Below are 27929 nucleotides of genomic sequence, written 5' to 3'. Positions count from 1 at the left end.
AGATTTTTAAAAAAAGGAGATATTTTGTTTATTCACTTTCACCTAAATTTCATGAGCAAATTTTTTTCTGTGTCTCAGATTTTTGGGTATTGATTTGTGAATTCTGATGGGTGTATTTCCATAACCTGAATGGCTGTGATACAGGAATGGCTTGTTTGTATTTAGAAATTTGTTCAAAAGTGTAGGCATAATTTTGAATTACAAAATCTGTGTTTTTTTAAATTATTGACAGAGATTAACTCAGTGTTCCCAATTTCTTTTTCATTTGGTCAAGGCAAGTTCCTGTGCAGTTCCAGTATTACCTGCCAGCTTATCCACCGTCAGCTGCCATCCCTGGCTACTCAGCACTAGCACATACCTTTACCCCAATAACCAGTACAGTCTCCACTATTCGGCAATACCCAGGTATGAATATCTGAATTAATTCACTTGTTATAGGAATGTGTATCATGGGAAATGCAGTTCAGAGTCGACTGGATAGGCTACTGATTGGATAAACTGAGCAACTGGGAAGGTGCCCTCTCAGATTTGAACTGTTTTTAAGTAGCTTACTCAAAGACTTAGTTCTCCCTCATACATGCACATGGTGAGAACTGTATTGATCTCATAAAGATGCCCATATACTCCTAAAAGTGTAGTAGTGGGAACATATGTAATGCTTTTCTACAATTAGGAAGTGGGCTAATTCTTGAAATTCTACATGATGATTGATATTTGGCAGGTTACTCTATATTGATATTTCATAATTATGCAATAATTTAATCTTCATTAGTTATCATAATGATAAAATAATCAGATGGTGCATAAGACAGCAGCTATTAAATTGTGGCTGCAGCTAGCAGCTCTTGCAGGATATGCCTCTTGACTCTCAGGGGTATAATGAAAGCAGCTTTTCAATTTACTCCTGTACTACTGCTTGGGGAAGTTGGTTGAAAGTACTGCAGTTGAGCCTAATCCTTCATTTTTTTTGTTTTGAATAGACACTTTTGTATTGTACTGCCTCTTGCATTAGATTTTAAAACACTTACCCCACCTTGTGTACTTTTCTGAATCTGCAAGCTGTTGTCTTTCTGGAGGGTAGCTTTGTGACCACTGGCAGCTCTCTATTTCCTTGTATTTATCTTGTCCAGTTTGTCATCCCAAGATCAGTTCTTTCTTCATATTTAAATTTTTCATCTAGTTGGATTTGAGCATGAGAAGATACACTTGTTAGTTTACTCTTTATTAGCCTGTAATTCTTATTTCTTCCTATAGTCCCTCTCTCATCTGGAGTGTGGAGGCTATTTCAAAGGTTCATTTATTATTAAATTATACAACTCTGAAGTTCTTCTCCAGATAGCCATGAAACCAAGAAAGAAAAGAAAGGCTGCACAATCATCAACCCCCAAATCTTCTTCCCCCATACACAAAAAAATAAGAAAGATAGGGTGAAAAACACAGAACACAGAAAAAGCCATAAGACTGGGGGGGGAATATAGTTCACAGTCCAATTTCACATCCATATTGCAGAAAACCTGGGCAACATTCTCCCCCTCCATAGCAGAGCAATCTCACCAGTGATAAAAAGGCAGCCAGCCAGCATTTTACTCTTTCTCGGCGCTTTAATTGGTGAAGAAGGGAAGCTTTAAACAGCAAAATGCATGTAAAAAATTGGCTTGCAGCCTTGCCGTGAGGTTTCCGCGTGCTGCCTCTGCCTCCTGGAATCCTTTCGGAGACTGCAGAGCGTTGAAACACCCAAATGATCTCCAAACTGCAAATCACAGGCTTCAACGGTTCCAGAATCACACTTAAGACAAAAAAACAAACATAAAAAAACGTAAAAGAAGTGAAATGTGTGGTTTCATGATCTATCCAGAAGATACTGACCAAAGGAGCATTGTACACAAGCGCCATCTTGACCGGAAGTCTGGTGTCGCCATTAAAACAATGCCTGTTGCTTCAACAATAAAAAGATAAATGGAGGATTAAATTGCAACAGAAACTAAACCTAGAAATCAGACTAGGTTTTTTGGTGCAGTTCATGGAAGATGAGTCATATAGCACAGACACAGACATTGCTATTGATTAGGCCACAATTAAAACATCGCTTATAGTTCTTGTCTCCATATTGTGCTGTAATAGAGAGAGTGCAGAAGAGATTCTCCAGGATGTTCCTGGAATGCAGGTGTGTATTTAAAAGGAGGGATTGAATTGACTGGGGTTCCAAGTTCAAAGTAAATTTAGTATCAAAGCACATGCATGTCACCATATACAACCCTGTGGTCTGTTTTCTTATGGGCGTACACAGTAAATCCAAGAAACACAATTGAATCAATGAAAGACTGCAGCCAGTAGGGCAGACAAACAACAAATTGTGCAATACAAAAGACAAAAAATAATACTGATAAATAAAGCAATAATTACAAGGAACATGAGACGAAGGGTCCTTGAAAGTGAGTCCATACATTGTGCGAACAGTTCAGTAATGGGGCAAGTGAAGTTGAGTGATGTTATCCCCTCTGGGTCAAGAGCCTGATGGTTGAGGGGTAATAACTGTTCCTGAACCTGGCTCCTATACCAGCTTCCCGATGGCAGGAGCGAGAAGACAGCATGGCCAGGGTGGTGGGTATCCTCGATGGATGCTTTTTTTCCTGCAGCATTGCTCTGTAAGGATGTGCTCAGTGGTGGGGAGAGCTTTACCTGTGATGGACTGGGATGCGTACACTACTTTTTTTGTAGAGTTTTCTGTTCAAGGGCACTGGTGTTTCCATATCAGGCCGTGATGCAAGCAGTCAATAGCTACTGCATTGCTACAGAAGTTTGTCAAAGTTTTATATGACCTACCAAATCTTAGCAAACTTCTGTGGTAAAGTAGAGCCACTGCTATGCTTTCTTCATAATTGCACTTACATGTTGAGCCCAGGACAGATTTTCTGAAATGATCGCACTGAGGAATTTGAAGTTGCTGACCCTCTCCACCTCTAATCCCCGATGAGAACTGGCTCATGGACCTCCAGTTTCCTCTTGCTGAAGTTAATAATCAGCTGCTTAGTCTTGGTGACATTGAGTAAGACGTTGTTGTTGTTGTGGCACCACTCAGCCAGATTTTCAGTCTCCCTCCTGTATGCTGACTTGTCACCACCTTTGATTTAGCCAACGACAGTGGTGTTGTCAACAAACTTAAATATGATTGGAGCTGCACTTAGACTCATAGTCATGTATAATTAGAGCAGAGCAGAAGGCTAACCACATAGCCTTGTGGTGCACCTGTACTGATGAAGATTGTGGAAGCAATATTTTTGTCAATCCAAACTAGTTAGGGTCCACAAGTGAGAAAATCGAGGTTCCAACATCACAAGGAGATATTGAGGCCAAAGTCTTGGAACTTGAGGGGATGATGGTATTGAATGCTGAGCTGTAGTTGATAAAGAATATCCAGATGTTCCAGGGTTGAGTGAAGAGGCAATGAAATGGCATCTGCTGTGGACAAATTGGAGTGGATGCAAGTAGCTTGTTAGGCAGGAGTTGACATGTTTCCTCACCAACCTCTCGAAGCATTTCATCACTGTGGATGTCAGTGTAACCGTACAATAGTTATTGAGGCAGGTCATCACCTTCTTCTTGAGCACTGGTATTATTGAAGCCTGCTTGAAGCAGGTGCGTACCTCAAATGAGAAGTTAAATATATCAGTGAACACTCCAGCCCGGGGGCGGGGTGGGGTGCAGTGGTTGATCAGCACAGATCTTCAGTTCTCAGCCAGGTACCCCGTCTAGGCCAGATGCTTTCTGTAGGTTCACCCTCTTGACAGAGCTCTCACATTGGCCTTAGAGACTGAAATCACAAGGTCATCGGGAGCTGTGGGAGTTCGTGAATGTTCCTTCATAGAAGGCATGGAGATCATCTAGATGCGAAACCTTGTTGTCACCTATGATGCTTGGTTTTACTTTGTAAGAGATGATGGCATTCAAGCCCTGCCACAGCTGTTGAGTGTCCTTCAGTGATTCATGTTTGGTCTGGAATTGCCACTTTGCTCATGAGATGGCTTTCTGGAGATCATACCTGGATCTCTTGTATCTTACTTGATCACCAGGCCTGAATGCCACTGATCTGGTCCTTAGCAGATTGCAGATCTCAAGGCTTCTAGTTGGGGAAGGCTCTGAATGATTTTGTGGGGACACACCTGTCTACAACTGTCTTTATAAGTTCTGTGACAAGTGTAGTGTATTCATTCAGATCCTCTGAATCCTTGAACACTGCCTAGTCCACCAACTCAAAACAGTCCTGCAGCCACTTCTCTGCCTCCTGAAACCACCTCTTTGTTATTCTTATCTCTGGAGTTTTGCTCTTTAGCCTTTACCTGTATGCAGGTAGGAGAAGGACAGCCAAGTGATGAGATTGCCCGCAATGTGGTCTAGGCATGGAACGGTAGGCATTCCTTATTATAATATAACCATGGTAGAGTATGTTGGGACCCCTGGTGCTGCAGGTTATATGCTGATGATAATTGGGCAGAGATTTCTTCAAAGTAGCCTGATTGAAGCCCCAACAGTGATTTGAAGTGCGTTGAAGTGGGTTATTTCATGTTTGCTGATGACAGAATTCAATATCTCGAGTGCCTGGTTACATACTGCTTTTGGCAGAATGTAAACTGTGGTCACGGAGGATAACTCTCTTGGTGAATAGGATGTATTTATCCTTGGTAGTATAGGAGGCTGAGCAGTGATCCTGCAGGGGTTATAAAATTATGAGGAGCATAGATAGGATATATGGTCAGAATCATCTTTCCAGGGCAGGGGAGTATAGAACGAGAGGACATTGATTAGAGTCGAGAAATGTAAAGGAGGTCTGAGGGATCTAAGCTTTTTACACAGAGTAGTGAATGTCCAGAATGAACTGCCAGAGGAGGTGGTGGAGGCATATAGAATTCAGTGATTAAGGTGTTTGGGCAGGTGTTTGAATAGGAAGAGAGCAGAGCAATATAGACCTAAGGCAATTACTTGGGTTTGCATAGGTAGGCATCATGATTGACATGGACGAGATAGACTGGCAGAGTTGTTTCTATGCTATAGGATTCCATGATTTTATTATAGGAGAGGAGGGGAAATTTAAAGAAACAAGTAAGGGCTTTGGCATTTATTGAAAGTGGTTAACTCCAAATTGGGGTGTAGTATGTCCCAAGCTGTTAAAACCATGACTATCACTTCTCTGTGATTCATTTAACAGGATGTGTCTGTTGCTGGTCAGGTCCCCATTTACTGCCCTTGAAAGTGGTGGTTGCTTGAATTACTGTAATCTTTTGAAGATACCTGGGAAGGAGTTTGAGGATTTAGACCCAACTATAACAAAGGACTCACATCATCTTGTCAGGATGATGCGAGCCTAGGAGGGGAGCTTGCAGGTATCGGTGTTCCCACGAGAATGAATCTCAGGGTTGCATGTAGTAATGTGTGTATTCTGATCATAAATTTTACTTTGAACTTTGAGAGAGTGGGGTGGGATTAATATGGCATAGTGATTATGTTACTGGAATGGTAGTCCAGTGCCCTGGAGAAAAATTTGGGTATGGGAGATTAAATCTTCATATGGCTGCTGTGAATTTAAATTCAGTTAATCATCTAGAATTAAAAGAAAGTCATTAATAGTGATGACTATTAATAGTGAAGTCGTTAATAGTGATTACAACTGTATTGTAATAGAATCAATCCTATTGTTGATCGAGGTTGAGAGTTTGGAAGGTGTTATTGGAGTAATCACAGCAAGTGATTGTAGAGAATTTTGCAGGTAGTACAGCACATTGGCACCACTCTACACAGCTGATGAAGGGAATGATTTGTGTCAATGACTTGGATGATGGAATTGATAGTTTTGTGGCCAAGTTTGCAGACAATATGAAGATAGGTAGAGGAGCAGGTAGTTTTGAGGAAGGAGAGAGACTTCAGGAGGACTTAGACAAATTAGGAGAATGGGCAAAGAAGTGACAAATGGAATGCAGTGTAGGAAGTGTATGGTCATGCACTTTGGTAGAAGAAATAAAAGTGTAGACTGTTTTCTAGATGGAGAGAAAATTCAAAAATTTGAAGTACAAAGGGACTTGGGAGCCCTCATGCAGACTTCCTTAAAGCTTAAGTTGGTGACTGCGTCAGTGGTGAGTAAGACAAGTGCAGTGTTAGCATTCATTTTGAAAGGATCAAAACGGAAAAAACAACAATGTCATGATGAGGTGTTGGTGAGGCCTCACTTGGAGTATTGTGAGCAGTTTTAGGCTCCTTATCTAAGAAGGGATGTGTTGACATTGGAGCGGGTTCAAAGGAGATTCACGAAAATGACTCTAGAATTGAAAGGCTTATCATATGAGGAGAGTTTGATGGTTCTCGGGCCTGCACTCACTGGAATTCAGAAGAATGAGGGGGGATCTCATTGAATCCTATTGAATGTTGAAGGTTTAATAGGGTGGATGTGGAGAGGATGTTTCCAATGATGGAGAAGTTTAAGACAAGAAGACACAGCCTCAGAATAGAGGGGTGTCCTTTTAGAACAGAGATGAGGAAGAATATCTTTAGCCAGAGAGTGGTGAATCTGTGGAATTCTTTGGCACAGACAGCTGTGTATGCCAAAACATGTGTAAGACAGAGATTGATAGATTCTTGATTAGTCAAGGCATGAAGGGATATAAGGAAATGGCAGAAGATTGGGGCTGAGAGGGAAATTGGATCAGCTATGATGAAATGGCAGAGCAGACTCAATGGCCAAATGGCCTAATTCTGCTCCTATATCTTATGGTCTGTGGTCTTGTGATTTGAGGTGGTTAATGGAATGCTACTAGGCTGCCTTAACCAGGATTGTGGCAAGCTTCTTTGTTATTGGAGCTGTGCTTATCCAGGCCAGTGGAGACTTCTATCCCATTCCTGACCTGTGTCTTGTCGAAAGATTTTAGGGTCCTGGGAGGGTGAGTCAGTGACTGCAGGATTCTTGGTTGCTGGCCTCACGTAATCACAATATTTGATTCTGATCAACCCCAGTTTGTTGATGGTAGAGGACTTGGCAATATTAATGTAATTTTGAACATAGATGGTTAGACTTTCCTGTTGGAGATGATTAATCTTCAAACTATAAAGCTGCTATCAGAATACTAGGGGACTCCTAATAGTGATTAGAAAGGAAGTACTGTTACTCCATATAATTACCTAACCTCCAAATGGCAACCTCATTGAGGAACGTGCTTTTATGGGAATAAGCAGCAGTAGCGATGACAAAAATTGTTGACTATCCCAAGATGAAGTTGTTAGTGAATTAGCTTCCTGAACTACCTTGTGCTGGATATGTTCCTGTTACCTGGATTTTCCACAATGAGTCAACAGTAATCCATTTCAGATTTGGGGTGCCATGTGATTTGGAGAGGAAATAAAGATGGTAGTGTCATTCCTAGTATGTACTACCTTTTTTGGTGAACAGATTATGGTCTGGAGGTGCTACCAATTAAGCCTCAGTGAATTGTGTTCATTTATTTTGTGATAGTGCAGAATAGGTCCTTCTGACTCTTTGAGCTGTGCCCCTCATTTAAACCTGGCTTAATCATGGGACAATTTACGATGACCAATTTGGACTGTGGGAGGAAATTGGAATACCCAGAAGAAATCCATGCACTCCACTGGCAGGATGTATAAGCTTCTTACAGGGGATGCTGTGATTGAACACTGAACTCCAATGCCCCAAGTTGTAATAGTGTCGTGCTAACCCCTATGCTACCATGGTGCCCTATTGGAATCCATAAGCTGAAAATAAGGAGTTCACCAAAGATAGGGAAACTCTGTATCTATGGAAAGAGCACTGAGAAAATCTCCTCAGGCGAAACTGCCTTTTACATGGGTGCTTAGTATTCTGTTCTACAGTGTGCTCACGGCACCACCCCATCCTGAAAGATATTAAAAAGGTCACCTAAAACTTGGAAAAACAAGACCTCTGGTGAAACATGGGGGAGTTATTCCACAGAAATGACCATCTTGAAGAAAAGGATTGCCAGTTTTCCAACAAATAGTGTTTTCCTGTTGGCTGCTACAGGGGAATATTTTTTTTCGGAAAGATCCTACTCCAGTAGCTGAGGAGTTATCCTCTGATTCCATCAAGATGCCCAATGGATGTGATTTTTCACTGCATGACAAATTCAAAGAAAGGATAGAAGGAAGACCAAACTTTGGCTGCCTTGGACCTGTCAAGAACAGTTGACAACCAAGAAATGTTGTAAAGAAACCTCGCATGTAACAGTTTTCAGAAATACTTACCATTGTTATCATTCTAAATGATAAACACTTTCTAAATTCTAAACACAGTAGTTTGAGCTGTGATCCCAATATCAGTGCAGACTGAGGTCAAGCCTCTGTCATTGCTGTAACTTTCTTTATGTATCTCTCAGAAATGCTCATCCTGCCTCTCAGCTTCCAGCTAGAGTGAAGTTAATTTACACTATCTTTACTCAACCATGCTGGCTGGTGGCGTAGTGGCATCAGCACCGGACTTCGGAGCGAAGACTCCCGAGTTCGAATCCAGCCGGCTCCCTTGCATGCTTTCCATTCGTGCTGGGTTGAGCGTCTACCTATGCTGTACATTTCTGATTCTATTTGCCTCCAGCTGACTGGAGCGTTGGAAAGTGGGGCAATTGACAGGATGTTTTTGTTTGCAAGTAATATATAATAACTTGCTCTTTTAAGTCTAGTCATTTTGGTGTTAATAATTTAAGAAGAATCATCGTGTTTATTTTAGTGCATAAGGGGGAGGGCAAGTTATTTTTCATAGATAAAGAGTATTGTTAATGTTGTTGTGCTTATGGGGAATAAGCTTTGGTGTTGGACTGAACTGAATATTTTGTGGAGCTGGCATGGTTATGATGGCCAAATTTGCTCTCTCAATGCTATAAGATCCATAATTCTACAACACTTTGAAGAAAAAGCAGATGTGCTGTTATTTAAGAAACCATTAATGTCCACTCTCCATCTCAGTTTCAGCACAAGCACCGAGTTCAGTGTCTGCAGCAGCGATTGCAGCACAGGCGGGTGTGGGCGTGGCTTCCACTGTCCATCTGAATCCCATGCAGCTGATGACTGTGGATACCACACACACACGTCACATTCAGGGGCTCCAGCCGGCATCAATCACTGCCCAGGGGCTACAACCTACTTCAATTGGCCCCCAAGGAATTCAACCAGCTCCACTTGGGGCTCAGGGAATTCAGTCATCAACTATTGGTACCCAGGCTCTGCAGCCTGCATCAATCGGCCCCCAACAGACCACAGAGAACAAGCCACCAGGTAAAGGGGAAAATATAGCTTGAAACCTGGAGGGGGGAGTTAATTGACTTGGCCATATCTCCTTGTAGCCTTGCATTCATTAGCAAGAAGACTCCTTGAAGACACCTGCCAGTGAAGCAATTGTGGCTGAATTCTTGAAATTTTAGTTCACCTTATTATAGGTTATTCCCAAGTTGTAATGAGGTTAAATTTTTGTATTTTACTCTCCATTGTAATAAGAATAGAGTGATAGGTTGGCATACCAAAATTATTGAAGTTGGTAAGATAAATTGTAAAGGCTTTGAAGCTGCCTTCCAGATTCTTGTTACTACGCATAAAATTCTGGAGGAACTCAGCAGGCCAGGCAACGTCTATGGAAACGAGTAAACAGTTCCAGCATCTGCCGATTTTCTCTTGTCTGTGATTCAAGGTACTTGGGTTTGGTGAATGGAGGTAGAAAATATTGAAGTAAGGTGGTTGTAAAGTTTTATGAGCCTCTGATTAGACCTTGGCTCTAGCACCTGTGCTGGGTATCAGATGTTTGGAAGGAGGTAGGTGCAGAGAAGCTTTACTAGAACAGTGAGAGACTTTGATTACATGAAGAAACCAAATAAACTGGGATTGTTTTCCTGGACACAAAAGATAGATTTCATAGTGTTAAAATTTTCTGGCAGATTTTGATTATGCAGAGGGAGAAGCTATTTCATTTACAGGAAGATTGATAACAAGAGTACAAGGTGTGATGCAGTGCCACCTCTGACTTCGTGGGAGTCTAGAGGAGATGGTGGTCTTTGTGGAGATAGTAGCTTCATTAGCCACTGGTTAAGTTCACGAGGACTAGAAGGTGAGTATTGTAGTTTCGTTGTTTAAGAAGGGTAGCAAGGACAAACCAGGGAACTACAGGCTGGTAGACCTGACATCAGTAATGGGGAAGTTACTGGAGGGAATTCTGAGGGAAGGGATCTATCAGCATTTGGATGGTCAGTCTGGTTAAGAGGAGTTATCTCAGCTGTGTGTATTGGAAGACATGCTTGATAAATCTTTTAGCTTTTTGAAGAGGTAACCACAAAGGTAGTTGAATGTAGGGCAGTGGATGTTGTCTATTTAGACTTCAGCAAGGCCTTCAACGAGATCTGGCATGATAAGCTAGTCTGGAAGAGTGTATCCCATGGAGTCCAATTGGATTCAAAGTTGGTTTGGAGGTAGCAACCAGAAGATGGAGATTGAAGGTTGCTTTTCTGAATGGAGGCCAGTGACTAGCATCGTGCCATGGATTGGTGTTGAGACCCTTGTTATTTGTTATGTATTATTTATATAGACTATCTGGATGTAAATGTGCAAGGCTTGATTAGTAGCTATGCAGATGGTGCAAAATTAGGAGATGTTGATAGTGAAGAAGGTTATTGTAGATTACAGGGGGATCTTGATTTGTTAGGGAAATGAGCCAAGGAGTGTCATGGATTTCAATGTAGATGAGGTGATGCATTTTGTAAAGTCAAACCTCAATTATGCCCCTTTAAACCAAGTATGTGGTTCAGAGAAGAACAAGGAAGCTCTCTAGTGACTTGGCCAATGTTTATTTTCACCTATTCATCCCCTTGGGGTATATTGGCTACAATAATAACCACCCTTTAAAGTACTTCATTGCTTGTAGTTTTTGTAGGGCACTCTGATTAATTAACTAAATGGAAATAAAGGTGTACTTCATGCCTTTGGCGCATATGCCAAGTGGCAGCAAGTGGAGAGTGGATCTTGATCTTGATTAGTTATACCATTCATGGTTCTGAACATCACCTAGAGCATAGGCATTCCAATCAATTGATTGGGAATAAGGAATAGTCCTTTCTGTAATGAAAACAGCTGGATAATAGTAGACATCTAGTAATTGCTGGTGGGATATGGGTGAATTTTAATCCTTGCAGTTTACCTATGGATTATCTTGTTAGTGTTCCATCTCTGAAGTTTGCTTGATGCTTTTTACTTTGAGCTGAGTTGTTCATTCTGTCTGTGATTGTGAATGTGTTTTAAGTGTGAATCCATGAGAGGTATCATTGGTGCTAATTTTTGCCTGTTTTTCAGCAGTGGTGTTGACAGATGGAGCCACCATTGTAGCAAATCCCATCAGCACATTCAGCGCAACACCAGCTATCACAACTGTGATTCAAACCCACACTCAGAGTAGCAGTACCACTGCTCCAGCACAGGGATCTTCACCACGACCGAGTATTCTGCGCAAGAAACCAGCTTCTGATGGGTAAGGGCATTTAACTGGACCTTACACCAATCAAGCAGATACATTTCAGTTGCTTGGCAGGTGTAGTGAAACCTGTTTAGTTATATTAATGAGATCTTCTTGCTCTCATCAGATCTGCATTCTTGTGAAAGAAGGGGAAATGGAAGAGAAATATATCTCCTTAAACCATTTAGTCCAATCTTTATAGGGTTCTAGTCAGTTTCTTTGTAGAGATATAGCACCTATGCTCCTCAGATTCTCTCACCAACTCCCGTGCCCCCAACTTACCCTTAATTCCCACCAGTTTTTCCACAGATTTTGCAACTCTACAATTCTACAGTAGCAGCATTTACAGTGGCAAGTTAACCTACCAACCTGCACAATCTTTGTAATGTGGGAGGAAACCCATGCAGTCAAAGGGAGAATGTGTAAACTCCACACAGAGAGCACCAGAGGTCAGGATTGAACCTGGGCCTCTGGCACTGTGAAGTAGCAGCTCCATTAGTTCAGGAACCACTGGGCCACTGCTTATGCTAACTAATATTTTAAATGAACTGCCATTTCCAATTCACATCTGAAATCACTTAACACTGACTTCTATAGCCATATGTTTTTTAAATGCCATGTTAATCTAACTCACTGTTACTAGAGTCTTGTTCAAGGTGGCTACTACCATTATTATTTTAAAACAATGACAATGAATTTTGTCTTGGATGTATACTTGACCACTATTTTAAAACACAAACAAAAATGCTAGAAACACTTGGCATATCAGGCCTCATCTGTAGAAAGAGAAAACTGTTAATGTTTCTAGTCCTGTTTTAGAAGGCAGTTCTGCATGTTTCCAGCATTTTCTGTTTCAATTTCAGCTGCCGGTATCTGATTTTTTTTTCCCCTGCTTAATTAATGTATGTTAAAGACAGAAATTTGGTTGAAGTTATTGTTTGTCTGTACTTATTGCCTGGAACCGTTCAGTTGGTCGTTCCCTTAAGATACCATTGTGTTGCAATTATGCTTCTACTCTTCAGGGTATCTGAAATAAAAATGGCTCATTATTCACCATTTTCATCACGTTCTCATTTTCAGCATGGCTGTTCGGAAGAGTCTCATTCCTCCTCAGCCAACAGAGGCTACAAGCCCTCGATTAGATGGCACAATGCGGAATGCATCAGGATCCCCACGACCAGTTGGGTAAGATTAGAATTTTGAAATTGCTCCTTTTTAATTCAGCTTTTAAAGCAAGAGAAGTATGGCCTTTGAGGTCTAAATAAATCCTGCCCCCCCCACCCCCAAATTCTCCAGGTTTGAACCCTGCTCTACAACAGGAATTCTGCAGATGCTGGAAATCAAGCAACACACATCAAAGTTGCTGGTGAATGCAGCAGGCCAAGCAGCATCTGTAGGAAGAGGTGCAGTCGACGTTTCAGGCCGAGACCCTTCGTCAGGTTTTGAAAGTTTGAAGGATCCATCATTTTGGATCTCCCCCTCCCCCTCCAACTTTCAAATCCCTTACTCACTCTTCCTTCAGTTAGTCCTGACGAAGGATCTCGGCCTGAAACGTCGACTGCACCTCTTCCTACAGATGCTGCTTGGCCTGCTGCGTTCACCAGCAACTTTGATGTGTGTTGCTTGAACCCTACTCTGTTATCTGTAACCAAGTGACTTGCAATTAATGTTGAAGTTAATGTTCAAGTTGTGGAGGAATCAATTGTGGTTCTGACTCTTGATGGCTATCGATGGCCTTATCTGGAAGTACAAAATTAATGAACTCTTGTGGATGGATGCCATTCAAGGGTGACTTATCATCCTGGTGTATTTCAGTTAATGGAAAGTTCCATGCCTTCAGGAATTCATGTTATACATTGAACACGAGCCCAAATGAAGGGTCTGGACCTGAAACGTTAACTGCCCACTTCCCTTTGTAGCTACAGCCTGACCTGCTGAGTTCCTTCAGTGCTTTGTGTATTTGCTGCAGAATAATTTTCTGGTGATATTTGAGGCAGTATTAGGGTGAAAGACACAGCTGTAGCTGTAAAGGTCATCATCTTTTATGGTAGTATTTTAAGTGCCTTGTGGAAGGAGGTTGCTCATGTGACAGGCTTGCTGCATACTTTTTTTTTGGAAGAGGTGGTTGCTTTCTCCTCCTTGCTTATCCAACCTAGTAAAGTCACTAAGCATTTGGCTGTAGGGTGTGCTAGTGTGAGCTGAGTAGAATCTACCCTGAGCACATCTGTCCATTGTCCTTGGACTGCTTTCCTCGAGGCTCTGTCTCAAGTTTCCTGTACCTAGAACTAGAGCTACGTCTACAGACTGGAACATTAGTCTCCAGGAGAACAGCCAGATAATGATTTAATTGCATTTGAGATATAACTTCAGTCCACCTTTATCATTGCTTGTCTCTGTGTTGCTGATGGCGTTTCTCTATGGAGCAGAAAAATAACAAGCAAGTTCCAAATCATAGATGTTGTTCGCATGTGAAACTTGTCTGAAGGATGCAAGCTGATTGGAGTATTCAGGCCAATTGCATATGTAGCCCCCCCCGGCCAACCTCAGGGTCGCTCGGCTCGCTGTCGTCTAGGGAAATAGCCCTCGGCCCCGCCAAACTGGGTAATCAGTGTGGATGCTGTGTGAAGTACCCCACCCCGCCCAAATAACAGACAATACACCAGATAGGATTAAATGATTTACAGTTTATAGGTATTACTGGAACTATATAATTAATAGAGAATAAAGTATAAAAGGAAAATAAAAGGCGCCACACTTATCAAAGTTCAATCTCTTCGTGCACAAACAGTTGGAGCTCAGGACCCTTCTTCTTCACCCTGCGACCCGTTGGACCATCTCGACCGGCCGCCTGGGACCAACGACGGTGGTCGACCAGACGCTCCACACGAGTCCGTCTCCGTCTCCTCTCCTCACCGAACTGTTTGGGGTCTGACCCCATTAGCGGACTCACAGCACCTGGTCCATCCTCTGTCTCTCTTCCCCCGCCTTCTGCCCCAAAACCCCGCGCATACAATATCTTACAGATACACTAAAAACATAACAACTATCTCAATTGGTTCGTAATACCTTCTTATCAGTAACGTGATTCAAACAAACCCCTAGCGGGAAGGATTTTTTCAGCAGTTAACATAACAAAGAAGCCCTTTTAATTATACTACGCAGACATATAAAAAAAAGAAAGCCCCTTACACATGCTTGATTTGGGCCTTTCAGTTGAAAGGTAGCAGAGAAAATGTCCCCATCCACAGGTGCTGGTCTATTCTCACATGATTAGCATGGTCATCATAAGGTTGCAGGATTAAGTTCTGGATAACCAAGTACAAAGGTCTTGGCTTGCTTTCTACCGAACTGTAGGTATACTTCACAGTTGAGGAATTCCCCTTTGCTTAAAGTTTGCTTTTCTCAGGTGGATGAATGTAATGATCCTGAGAAGTTATCAGTGTTGTTTGTGAATGCTTGCCATGCACAAATTGTCCACCATTTTCCTCATTGCTGTTTGATCTGGCCCAGTGAGGTTTCAAAGTGCTTGTCCTTCCATGACATATTCCATATAAATAGAAATTGAGTGTTAAAGTTTCTGCTTTCCCCCAACATTTTTAATCTGCACCTTGTGAGAAATTCAATTGTTCCTTACTAAGATGCCCAGGGCATTTGCTTGCCTGTTTCAAGAATCGGGCTTTTACTTGCAGTTTGGATTGATGAGATGCACTATATAGTAGGCTCAATGGTTTAAGGCTGAGTATCTGATCAGAGTATTCGTAGAGGCATAGAAAAGTACAGCATAGAAACGGGCCCTTCGGTTCATCTAGTCCATGCTGAACCATTTAAACTGCCTGGTCCCACTGACCTGCACCTGGACCATAGTCCTCCCATCCACGTACCTATCTAAACCTCTCTTAAACGTAATAATCAAAATCACATCCATGCTGGCAGCTTGTTCCACACTCATGACTCTCTAAGTGAAGAAATTTCCCCTTAAGCATTTCACCTTTCTCCTTTAACCTCTGACCTCTCATAGTCTCACCCAACCTCAGTGGAATAAGCCTGCTTGCATTTACCCTGTCTATTCCTGTCATAATTTTGTATACCTCTATCAAATCTTCCCTCAATTTTCTACATTCCAAGGAATAAACTTGTAATCTATTCAATGCTTCCTTGTAACTCAGGTCCTCCAGTCCCAGCAACATCCTTGTAAATTTTCTCTGTACTCTTTACTATAGGTAGTGGACCAAAACTGCGCACAGAACTCCAAATTAGACTTCACCAATGTCTTGTACAATTTCAATGTAACATGCAACTCCTGAACTCAGTACCTTGATCCCTGAAGGCCAATGTGCCAAAAGCTTTCTTTATGACCCTATCTACCTGTGATGCCACCTTAAATAAATTATGGACATGCATTCTCAGATTCCTTTGTTCTCCCGCGCTCCTCAGTGCCCTACTGTGTAAGACCTATCCTTTATGGCCCTCCCAAAGTACAACACCTCACACCTGTCTGCTTTAAATTCCATTTGCCATTTTTCAGCCTATTTTTCCAGCTGGTCCAAAACTTGCTGCAAGCTGTCCAGTACACCTCCAATCCTGTTGTCATCTGCAAATTTGCTGATCCAGTTAACCAAATTATCATTCAGATCGTTGATATAGATGACAAACAACAACAGACCCGGCACCAATCCCTGTGACCTAGTCAGAGAGGCAATCATCTAGACCACTCTCTGGCTTCTCCCATAAAGCCTGTGTCTAATCCAATTTACTACCTCATCCTGAATGCCAGGCAACTGAACCTTCTTGAGCAAATCCTCATGGGACCTTGTCAACTGCTTTGCTGATGTTCATGTAGACAACATCCACTTACCTGCCTTCATCAACTTTCTTGGTAACTTCCTCAAAAAACACTAAGATTTGGTTAGACCTGACCTACCCCACACAAAGCCATGCTGACTATTCCTAATCAGTCCCTGTCTATCCAAATATTCATATATCCAGTCCCTTAGCATACCTTCCAGTAACTTCCACACTACAGATATCAGGCTCACCAGCCTATAATTTCCGAGATTATTCTTAAAGATTTTCTTAAACAACAGAACAACGTTAGCTATCATTCAATCCTCTGGTACCTTACCTGTTGCTAGGGATGATTTTAAATATCTCTACTGGGACACCTGCAATTTCTGTACTTACCTCCCACAGGGTCCGTGGAAACACCTCGCCTGGCCCTGGGGATTTGTCCATCCTAAATTTCCTTAAGACAGCAAACATTTCCTCTGTATAGAGTCCATTACCGTGCTGCTTTGCCTTACTTCTATAGAATCTGTGTCCATCTCCCAGGTAAATGCAGATGCAAAAAAAATCTATTTAAGATCTCCACTAACTCTTGCTCCACGTATAGATTACCATTCTGATCTTCCAGAGGACTAATTTGCCCCTTGCCATTCTTTTGCTTAACATATCTGTAGAATCCCTTAGAATTCTTCTTCACCTTGTCTGCTCAGGCAACCTCGTGCCTTATTTTAGCCCTCCTGATTTCTTGAAATGTTCTCTGGCAATTTTTATACTCCTCAAGTACCTCATTTGTTCCTTCCTGTCTATCTTTGCTATACACCTCCTTTTTCTTAACCACGGCCTCAGTATCTCTCAAACCAATGTTCCCTAAATCTGTTAAACTTGCGTTTTATTCTGACAGGCACATACAGGCTTTCTACTCTCAAATTTTCACTTTCGAAGGCCTCCCACTTATCAAGTACACCTTTGCCAGAAAGCAGCCTGTCACAGTATACAGTTGCTAGAACTTTCTGATACTATCAAAATTATCCTTTCTCCAATTTAGAATCTCCACCTGAGCATCAGACCTATCTTTAATTACCTTGAAACTAATGGCATTATGATCACTAGATGCAAAGTGTTCGTGTAACCTGCTCTGTCTCATTCCCTAATAGCAGATCCAGTATTGCACGCACTTTGGGACTTTTATGTACTGATGATTGAAACTTTTCTGAACACTTTTGACAAACCCTATCCCATTTAGTCCTTTTACAGTATGGGATTCCCAGTCAATATGTGGAAAAATCACCTAGAATAGTTTCTTGCAACAGTCTGTGATCTCTCTACAAATTTGTTCCTCTAAAGCTTGCGGGCTATTGGGTGGTCTTTAATATAACCCTCTTAATGTAGTTGTATCTTTCTTATTCTTCTGTTCCACCCATAAAGCCTCTCTTGATGAGTTCTCCAGTCTGTCCTGACTAAGCACTGCCGTGAAATTTTCCCTAAAGCCTCCCCTCCCCCTTTAATTCCTCCCAGTCTATCTAATCTAAAACAATTGAACTTAAAAATATTGAGCTGAAATTGAAATTTTAATTCAAAAAGGGAAGATTAAAAAATTTATTTCTTGTATGTATAATTTGATTCAAAAACAGACAATTAAACAAGGAATCCGTAAGTCAAAACAAAAATGGGAAACAGATCCGAATATTAATATTGATGAAACAAATTGGTCAAGACTGTGTCTTGACAGTATGACAAATACAATAAATGTTCGACTTAGATTAGTACAATATAATTTTTACACCAATTATATATTACACCACAAAAAATAAATAGATTAAATTCAAATCTATCCGATAAATGGTTTCAGTGTAATCAAGAAATTGGTACTTTCTTACTTGAAGGGATAAAGCCGAAACTTAAATTGAATAAATATCAGAAAGAATTTATAAAAATTGCACTGGCAGTAGCTAAGAAGCTACTTGGAAATCTGATTCGTATTTAAGTATGAATCGTTGGAACAATGAAATGGCTAGTTCTATTCCACTCGAAAAAACTACTTATAATTTAAGAGATAAATATGAAACATTTTTTAATATTTGGCGCCCTTATTTACAAAAGATAGGATGGCATATTTAGTTGCTCCGATGATAAAGATCTTGGTCCCTTGTGGAAAGTAATAAATAAATATACTAAATTTATTTTGAATCCCATGGAGCATGTGGAAACCTTCCAATATCCAGGCGGTTCTTCTTCCTTTTTTTTTCTTTCTTTCTTTTCTTTTTTAGGTAGGAGTATATATGGTGGGAGGGTTAAGGGGAGGGGGGAGGGTAGATGTTATCTTTCCATGTATTCACTTTGAAAACTTAATAAAAATTATATTTAAAAAAATATTGAGCTGTCAGACCTGCCCCTCCTGCAACCAAGTCTCACTAATGGTTGCAATATCGTAATTCCATGTGTTGATCCATGCCCCGAGCTCATCTGCCTTTCCTACAATACTGCTTGCATTGAAATATATGCAACTCAAACATTAGTCTCCCCATGTTCAACCTTTGATTCCTGACTTTGTCTGGGGTCTTAGCAACATCTGTCTCCACAACCACTCTGCTATCTGTTCTGGCATTTAGATTTCCCATCCCCCTGCAACTCTTGTTTAAACCCCCACCATACAGTACTAGGAAATCTTCTCACTAGGATATTAGTTCCCCTCCAGTTATAGGTGCAAATGCTCCCTTTGGTACAGGTCCACCTTCCCTGGAAGAGAGCCCAATGATCAAAAATCTGAAGCCTACACCAACACCTCAGCCATATGTTAAGCTGTATGTTCTTCCTAGTTCTGGCCTCACTAGCACATGGAATGGGTAGCAGTCCTGAGATCACAACCCTGTAGGACCTGTCCTTTAACTTAGCTCCTAACTCCCTGAACTCACTTTGGGGAACTTTGTCCCTCTTCCTCTCTTATTTCATTGATACCTCTGTGGGCCATGACCTGTGGCTGCTCACCCTCCCAGTTAAGGATGCTGAGGACTCAATTGGAGATATCTCAGACCCTTGCACTCAGGAGGCAACATACCATCTGGGAATCTTATGTTCATGCAGAGCCTCCTTTCTGTTCCCCTAACCAAGAATCCCCTTCCTCCTTCCCTTCTGAGTTACAGAGTCAGACCTAATGCCAGAGACCAGACTGTTGTGACTTTCCTCTGCTAGGTCATCTCCACCGCCCCCCCCCCCCCCGAACAGTATTCAAAGTGGTAAACCTGTTGTTGAGTGGGTTGGCCACATGGGTACTCTGCAATGATTGTGTAACCCTTTTCACCCTCCTGACTGTTGCGCAGTTTCTTGTGTCCTGCACCATGTGTGTAGTTACCCCTCTATATGTCCTATCTATCAACCCCTCAACTTCCCAAATGATCCAGAGTTCATCTAGTTCCAACTCCAGCTCCTTAATGTGGAGTATTAAAGGCTGCAGCCGGATGCACTTCTCACAGGTGAAATCATCAGGGACACTGAAGGTCTCCCTGCTTTCCCACATCCCGCAAGAGGAGCATTCAACTATCCTGCCTGGCGCCCCCTACTACTCTAACTATGAAATTATAAAGAAGGAAATGATAAATAAACTGAGAGGAAGAAATCTACCCACCGCTTTTTGCCTTCTCTCACTCAAGCTTAACTCACCAGAGCCTCAAAGAGCTAAAGCCTCAAATCTCCATGTTAACATTGCCTGCTCCAACAAAGGCCACTCTGCATGCTCTGCTGTATTTTTTATTTGCCCTTGCTAATGAATCACTTTCTCTGGCTGCTGTTAAACGCCGAAACTCCCACGAGTTTTTTAATGTCCTTTTTAATGCACATGTACCAACCTGTGTGAGTCACCGCTTTTCTTGTTGCTGATCTCTGATTGGCTGCTGTTCAAATGCCTTATTATATGAGGATGTATGGCCTCCTGATTGCTCACTGTAGAAGCCAATGAATAAGATTAAGTTGAAATTAACGAATGTATGGGGATTTACTTGGATGTAAAGTTCTGGTGTTAGATTCTGATGCTTAAAGCTAGGGTTCTTTTAGAAGTATGAAATGAAGCATAAAACTTATTGCTTCATGATTGTTTTATTAAGTGCTTGTAGAACAGCTTTGTATTTAGCTATTTTGTACCCTGAGGTAAAGAAAAATTGTATTCAAAACTATAGATAAGAATTAAACAATGAGAAAATACTTATTTCATACTACAGTACCAAGTCAACCAATGAAAGTGCACTTATTCAGTTAATGCAGAACAAATAAGTTTCCGGAGCTTTCTGGAATTATACTTTGTATAGTGGCAGAGGCATATCAAGCTTGCATAAAATACAAGCTGATAATTAATTGTTAAACTGCAAAGAAAATAACAATTCAAATGTCTAATCTAATAACTAAACATAGATCTAGCAATGAAGATGATAGAAAATGTTCTGGCGTGTTGTCAAGTACTGATATTTGAATCTTCCATTTAATGATGGCCTTGCACTCCTAATGTAAATTAGAGCTTAACACAGTTTCAATTTCTTTAAAGTACTTTATAATGAATTAATTACTTTTGAAGTGTAGGAATTGCCTCAGGTCATTTGCACAGAGTGTGATGGTGACTAGATAATGTTTTGGTGATGTTGGTTAGGGAATGTTGTTCAGGATCTTTTCCATTCACTTGGGCACACAGAACCCTGTTCAAAGACTGGCAATTCTATGGTGCCAGTGCACATTTCTTTAATACCACAGGAGCAGAATCACATGATTGCTTGACACTGCTGCATCAGGTTAGTTTTGTTTGTGTTTGTGACTCGGGAGTGAAATGTTCAGAGTTTTGAACAAACTGACCCTATCCTTGTAGGTATTCTTTTGCAGCAGCTGATGAGGGTATTTTGATGTTTGATTCAGATTGTTTCTAACTTTTTCAGAACAAAACCTAAGTCAGAGATCCATGTTTCCATGGCCACACCAGTAGCTGTTGCAATGGAAGCAGTTAGCAACCAGAGTATGGAAAACATACCAGGACAGCCGACTTCTCAGCAGCCTCCACCACCAATCCCAACACTCATTGCAGCGGCTGCTCCCCATCCTCAGCCTACAGCCTTGTCAACTGTTACAGCAGCCGTCTCCACCACCCCTCCAATTTCAGTCTCCATGGCTACAGTGGTAACTCCTCCATCACAACCAGTTGCCATCTCGGTACCTGTTTCCATGAGCTCAACGTTACCAGAAGTGAAAATCAAGCAAGAGAGCGAGTCTGCAGATGCACTGTCTGTATCAAGTAGGTATTCTCTCTGCAGAGCACAGGTAAAGATTGAGTTGGGTGCAGTGAGTTCTGTTTTTCTCTGCAGAATAGGCTACTGATGGTAACCTTTGTCTGAAGAACATGGGAAGCAAGTGAACAAAATTAACTGCTGAGCCCAGCATCCCATGGCCTAGTGGGAAGCTTTCTGAGCACCATAATCATTCACAGGATCGTCATTTCTTTTTATGAGGATCAAGCTTTGATAACTTGTCATTCATACTTGCAGAAGAGTGCTTGAGAGTGCTTTATAGACACAATGTTCTGTCTACTGGGGGAGATTTTTTGAAAGTAGGTTGGAATCTTTAAGGAAGAAAATGGTCAGGGAGCTGGAATCTGGAGCAACACAATTTTCTGCAGAGACTTAGCAAGTTAAGCTGCAATTGTGTTTGGAGAGGAGGTGGTGAGGTGTACAAATTCCTTTTCTCACAAATGCTGCTGAACCTGAGTTCCTCCAGCAGATTGTTGGTCAGAAGAAGAGTGCATATTGCTGATTGAATTCCAACTAGAAATGTACCTTTAGCTTAGCCACATATTAAATCAGAGTACAGTGTACTGACCCCCTCTCTCCTCTCCCCCACTCCTCCCCTCACCCACCAATTTTAGTAATCATTCCTTCTTATCAGTCGTGTGCTTTTGATGCCATTCATTACAATAGTGTGGTAGCTGGTTACTCTACTGAGTGATTTTTTTAGTATTTTCTGACTTGTGGATAAAATTGACTTCAAGAATGTCTTAAGGAAAATAACCTGTTTGTAACCCAAGGACAAACTCCCAGCAGAGGAGACAATTGGCCACCCAGTCCTTCCAGATAGCTTACTGATTTTAATCCATTAATTAGCAGAGATTTTGGGTTCGAAATTATTGGGATATTCAGCTATATGAATCTGTATGGTTACTTGGATGCTTTATTTTTTAGGTTATTCATTAGTTTTTTCTTGTCCCTCTGAATGTCTGTGTTTCAATCTCTTCCTTTTTTTTTGCCTCTCTTCCTCCCTCTCACTATCATTCTTTTTCCTTTCATCTCCACTTTCTCTTGCCCTCTGCCACTGCCCAGTTGCAGTATCAACTTCACAGAATATGTCGGTGACTTCGCCTGCTCTGACTCCAGTGGTGAACAACCTCAGCCTTCCTGGGAACGAGCTGCCACTGGGTGCATCTCCCCGAAAGAAACCCCGTAAACAACAGCACATCATCTCCACAGAAGAGAGTGAAATTATGGAAGCAAATAGTACAGACGAGGAGAAGAATAGCAGCAGCAAGCCAGTGCTGATCAAAGCAGAGAAGAGGAAATCACCACCAAAGGAATATATAGGTAAAGTGGATTTGCAGCTACAATGAAGACTGAGGGTGGGGTGAAGGATGGCTGTAGACCCAAGATGAGCAGAGCGGTCATTTGTAACCCCAAGAGGGAGGAAGAAGAGATGTAACTTACCTGCCTGGAAAATGTCATTCAATCCTAACCCAAAACAGCATGTTTATTTTGGCAATGCAAATCCTTTTGAAATCTTTCTAAAATCTCTCCACCCAACCAAAACCTTGTTTTGCAGATGAAGAGGGTGTCAGATATGTGCCTGTGCGCCCTAGACCTCCGGTTACGTTACTCCGACATTATAGGAATCCCTGGAAGGCAGCTTATCATCATTTCCAAAGATACAGCGATGTGAAAGTCAAAGGTGAGACTTTATTTTCATGCCTACTACGTTATAGATGAGTCTGATGGCCAGTGAGTATTTTTGAACTGAATCGAATGTGTTGTCAATGTTAACCAGTTTACATGTCATCAGTAAACATGCTAATCATATCTCCTTATTTCCTAAACTCTGCTTATGTGACCTTGTTTGAAAAGTTTTTAGGATATCCTTCCTTATTACTGCAGTAAAGGACTGCATCAATACTGTAATGCACTTCCTATTTCACAGCACACCTGACTATTTTCTACCAGGAATTGAGTTGCCAGTTTTGCCCTTCTTTCAACCAAGTTCAATGTTACCATATTCCTGTTGATAATCAATGCTCTCAATCCATCATTTCTCGTGCATTTATCCCGTGTGCCTTATCAAGCCTATGTCTGATCTACCTACTGAATATTGTTTTCCTTCCAGATTTGACAGCACTCCACCATCAACTTTGTCCCACTCCCTTGCCAAATTAGCTAAAATTCTCTGCTGTGGCACTAGCTCTCGAGAATGTTGAGCCCGTTCTGGTTTAGTTGCAACCTGCCCAGTTTCTACAGGTGCTACCTCAAAAATGGTCCCAATGAAATTCAAAACTCTCCCTCCTGCACCATCTTTTCAGTCACACATTTCATCAAACAATTTCTATACTCTAAGCACAAGGCACCAGAAGTAATACAAAGATGACAGCCTTAAAACTCCTACTTTTTAATCTGTTACCTAGCTTCCTAAATTTGTGTTGTACAAGCTAATACCTCTTACCTATATTATTTGTACCAGTAAACTTGTTTGCAATTGAATTCGAGACTACTGGCTTTTAGAAACACATTACAGGTTTCCCCCGCCATCTGAAGGTAGAGCATTCCTATGAAATGGTTCGTAAGCCGGAATGTTGTAAAGTGAAGAAGCAATTACCATTTATTTATATGGGAAAAACTTGTGAGCGTTCGCAGACCCAAAAATAACCTACCAAATCATGCCAAATAACACATAAGACCTAAAATAACAGTAACATATAGTAAAAGCAGGAATGATATGATAAATACACAGCCTATATAAATTAGAAATACTGCTTTACAACGATTGTCTGCACTGTTCTCCGTACTGAAAATCTCACGCAAGCGCTGTTGGCAGAAACATGGTGCAAGCACCGTCGGTAGAAAAACTCACACAAGCGCTCTTGGCAAGAACACGACGCAAGCGCTCTCCAGTAACCTTTAAGCTATGAAGCTGCCAAATCATACCAAATAACACGTAAAAATACACAGCCAATATAAAGTAGAAATAATATATGTACAGTGTAGTATCACTTACCGGAATTGGGACAGCGCCGAGCAGACTGATGATGGTGTGTTAGGCTGAGTTGGCGGAGGTTGGGGTGGTGCAGTGGCCCCCACCCTCTGGACAGTGAACTGATACTGATCCGCGAAGCATGCAGGGATGCAGCGGTAACCGGGACGCATCCAGCATATCTTTAAGAAAAAAAGCCGAAATAAACAAGCTCATTAATTAGGTGCTGCTCGGCACGTAAATATCGGCCCAGGTCAGAGGCGAATCGACATTTACGTGCCGGGCGGCACCTAATCAATTAGCTTGTTTATTTCGGCTTTTTTTCTTTTTTTTTTAATTTTATTTTTATTTGGATAAGGAATTCACAATTATCATGTACTTTTTTCACACATATAACCTTTTCCATTTTTTTTATATGTACAAAACCACAATTATTTATACATTCTTAAGTAGACATTGAGATGATATAAAAGGAAAATAAACATTTAAATAGATAATTATGTACTGTGATAAATCTAACCTATTAGGCTAAGTAATGAAATTAGTTGTTAAGAAAAATGGTAATAATAGTTTCCATACAACCCTTCTGGACCATTTCCACTGGTCCAAAATGTTGCATACAAGCCTATATACCAACCATTGTAGGTGTTTATATCTCAATTTGTTCGTGCTTGTTCCTGCCCGCAGACATAATAACCCAATCCCTATGTACTTATTTACTTAATTTTTTCATTTTTTTTTATCCCTTTCCCAAATCTTTCCCTTTACTTGTGTTAATTCTCTATTTTCCAAAAAAAAACAACAAACATTTAGACTAGGGGTGCTTGCGTTAGCAATATTACTGTGTTGATGAGAAGAGCAATATAAATCATTAGGAGAGTCATCTAAAGTCTGCTCGCATTGGGGTTATATATTCAATCCATTTATTCCAGATTTGATAAAATATGCGAGTTTAGCCTCCATAGTGTTTTCCTCATTTTCCTTTCCAGGATTAGAGACATAGAGACTGGGCTATGATCCGACAGATCAATTGTTGCAATATTACAGTTTTTTATCCTGAGTCTATCTGTATTTAAGATAAAGAAATAGTCTATCCTTGAATAGGCTGAATGAGGGAAAGAGTAATATGTATAATCTTTACTAGTAGGGTGTAATTCCCTCCAGACATCTATAATTCCCAACTCCTCCATCAATGAATTCACTTTCCGAGTCAGAGGTTTATTCTGAGTAACTATTCTTGAAGAATCTAATATAGGATTTAATCTAATATTAAAATCCCCTCCACAAATTACTACCCCTCGAGAACTGACCATTAGGTCAAAAATGTGTCTATAAAATGACCATTCACTATCTGGAGGAGCATAAACATTCAGCAATGTTATTTCTGTACCTTCTATTCTTCCTGTGATTTTTACAAACCGTCCTTCTTTGTCTCTAGTCTCTGAAATATGTTCATAATTAAGAGTACTTGATATTAAAGTAGCTACCCCTCTTTTGTGACTCAATTTATATGATGAATAAAATACATGCTTAAAGCCCATTCTTTTTAATTTTCCATGTTCAGATTGGCTCATATGTGTTTCCTGGAGGAAAGCTATTTGTGCCCTCTCTTTTTTCAATTTAGACATAATCTTATTTCTTTTAATTAGATTCAAAACCCCATTAACATTATAGGAAATTATTTTTACCAATTCAGTTTGCATTTTTCTCTAGTAGAAAAAAAGCACTCTCCTTTTCTAACCAAACAGTAAGCAATCCCTTCTCAACAGTAAACCAAGACATATAACCACACCCTAGACATTTCTGAATGTATAACATTTGAAAATTTTCCCCGACTTCCCAGTGAGGCCTGAGCACCGACCCGCCTCAGTTCAGAGGGATAACCTCTATCTTCACCCTGTGTTAGAGGGCCCTCAGCAGTTTGAATAATCATAGAGAATTTTCTCCTATTTATGTCTCGACCATATTGCTATCATTCAAGTTATTCCGCCTAATTTATTTTCAGTTACCAGTTTTCATTTTACTTTTAAGTCCGATTTACTCTTCTCAGTCATTTCTCTTAATTAATCTGTATTCTCTGTACATTCGCGTCTGAATATTTGCAGCTTTTCCTTGTAGTTTGACACTCTGGTTCGAGTGGACCGTCCTCGCCCCACTAACTGCCACAACTTCTGCCGAATCCTCTCCAGTAGCGACTCTGGTTGGGTGATAACTTTAATAGGTAGTCCCCGGTCCGCCAGGTCCGACGTTGCCTCCTCCACCGTAGCGTAAGTTTTTGTCCCTTCGTCATAAAAGACTCTCAGCCGAGCTGGATACAGGGTCTGGAATCTGATGTTGTTTTCCTTCAGGACTCTCCGTGTTTCCATATATTCCTTCCGTCTGGCAAGACTCCCCGATGCGTAGTCGTGGTCTAAACTGATTTTGCAGTTGTTCCACATGAAACCTTTCTTTTGCCATGCCCGTTTAAGCACCTTTTCCTTCGTTCTGTAATTGAGAAATCTGATCAGAATCGATCTGGGCTGGGCGCCTGCCGGAGGCTGTGGTGCCAACGCGCGGTGAGCCCTTTCTATCTGTAGGTCTTTTGCGGCCGGTATATCAAGGTTCTCTCTAAGCAGCTTCTCCACGAAGGGAATCACCAATCCGGGTTTACCTTCGGTTCCTTCGGGAACTCCGTAGATCCTCACATTTTCCCTTCTCGAGCGGCCTTCTTGATCTATTAGTTTCCACTGGAGTTGGTCTTGTAGCTCCAGCATTTCTGCTATCACTTCCTCTGCGTTTTGTAGCTTCTCTTCAATTCCAACAATCCTCGCTTCGGCTTTATCTATCCGCGAGTTAGTTTTTACTATTTCTCCTTTAATATCTTCCAGCTGTTTGCTGTTATCTTGTCGGAACTCGCGAATCTCTCCGAGAATCAAAGACAGAGTCACCGATTCCCCCTCATTATCTCCGTCCTGGCTTGTTGTGGGGGAGCTAGGCCCGTTGCCTTGCTGCGTCTCTTTATGTTTATCAGCCTTCAGAGCGGACTTTTTATTCTTGTTCTTAGACATCATCCTTGCCCCTTTTATTAATATAGTTATGCAATATTAAGTATTTGTCTAAATTCGATTTTGGGGCAGTTTACCTTCTTTTTTGTCGAGAGACCTTTTCCTTACGCCGCCATTCCCTTGATGACCCGGAAGTCCCCCCTCGGCTTTTTTTCTTAAAGACGTGCTGGGTGCCTCCCGGCTACCGCTGCATTCTCCGCGGATCGGTATCTGTCCGCGGCCACTGGGGTGGTGGGACATAGGGGTGTCATCTCATCGTCGATCAGGGCAGGCAGGTCATCTTCTTCTATCTCTGCCTGCCTCGACGTCAAAGATCGAGGTTTGTCGTCAGCTGTGGCGATGTGGCAGGT

At 41.3% G+C, this 27929-nt stretch overlaps 1 protein-coding gene across 2 annotated transcripts in view; it reads left to right on the top strand.

Moving 5' to 3' along the window:
- The window catches only part of sap130b (Sin3A-associated protein b), a 69614-nt gene that overhangs the window by 21689 nt on the left and 19996 nt on the right, over positions 1-27929 (top strand). Inside the window, exons 12-18 of one of the 2 annotated variants that reach the window (XM_063046206.1) lie at positions 275-405; positions 8974-9282; positions 11344-11515; positions 12581-12685; positions 21196-21548; positions 22627-22884; positions 23120-23245. In XM_063046206.1, the coding sequence (XP_062902276.1) occupies positions 275-405; positions 8974-9282; positions 11344-11515; positions 12581-12685; positions 21196-21548; positions 22627-22884; positions 23120-23245 (1454 nt within the window). Of the gene's footprint in view, positions 1-274; positions 406-8973; positions 9283-11340; positions 11516-12580; positions 12686-21195; positions 21549-22626; positions 22885-23119; positions 23246-27929 lie in introns of both variants that reach the window. The other variant, XM_063046205.1, reaches the window with a different exon arrangement.

The sequence above is a fragment of the Mobula hypostoma genome, chromosome 4, assembly GCF_963921235.1.
Source record: "Mobula hypostoma chromosome 4, sMobHyp1.1, whole genome shotgun sequence".
NCBI classification, from domain to species: domain Eukaryota; kingdom Metazoa; phylum Chordata; class Chondrichthyes; order Myliobatiformes; family Myliobatidae; genus Mobula; species Mobula hypostoma.
Note: the sequence above shows the minus strand (reverse complement) of the source record. Positions and strands in the feature narration are given on the sequence as shown.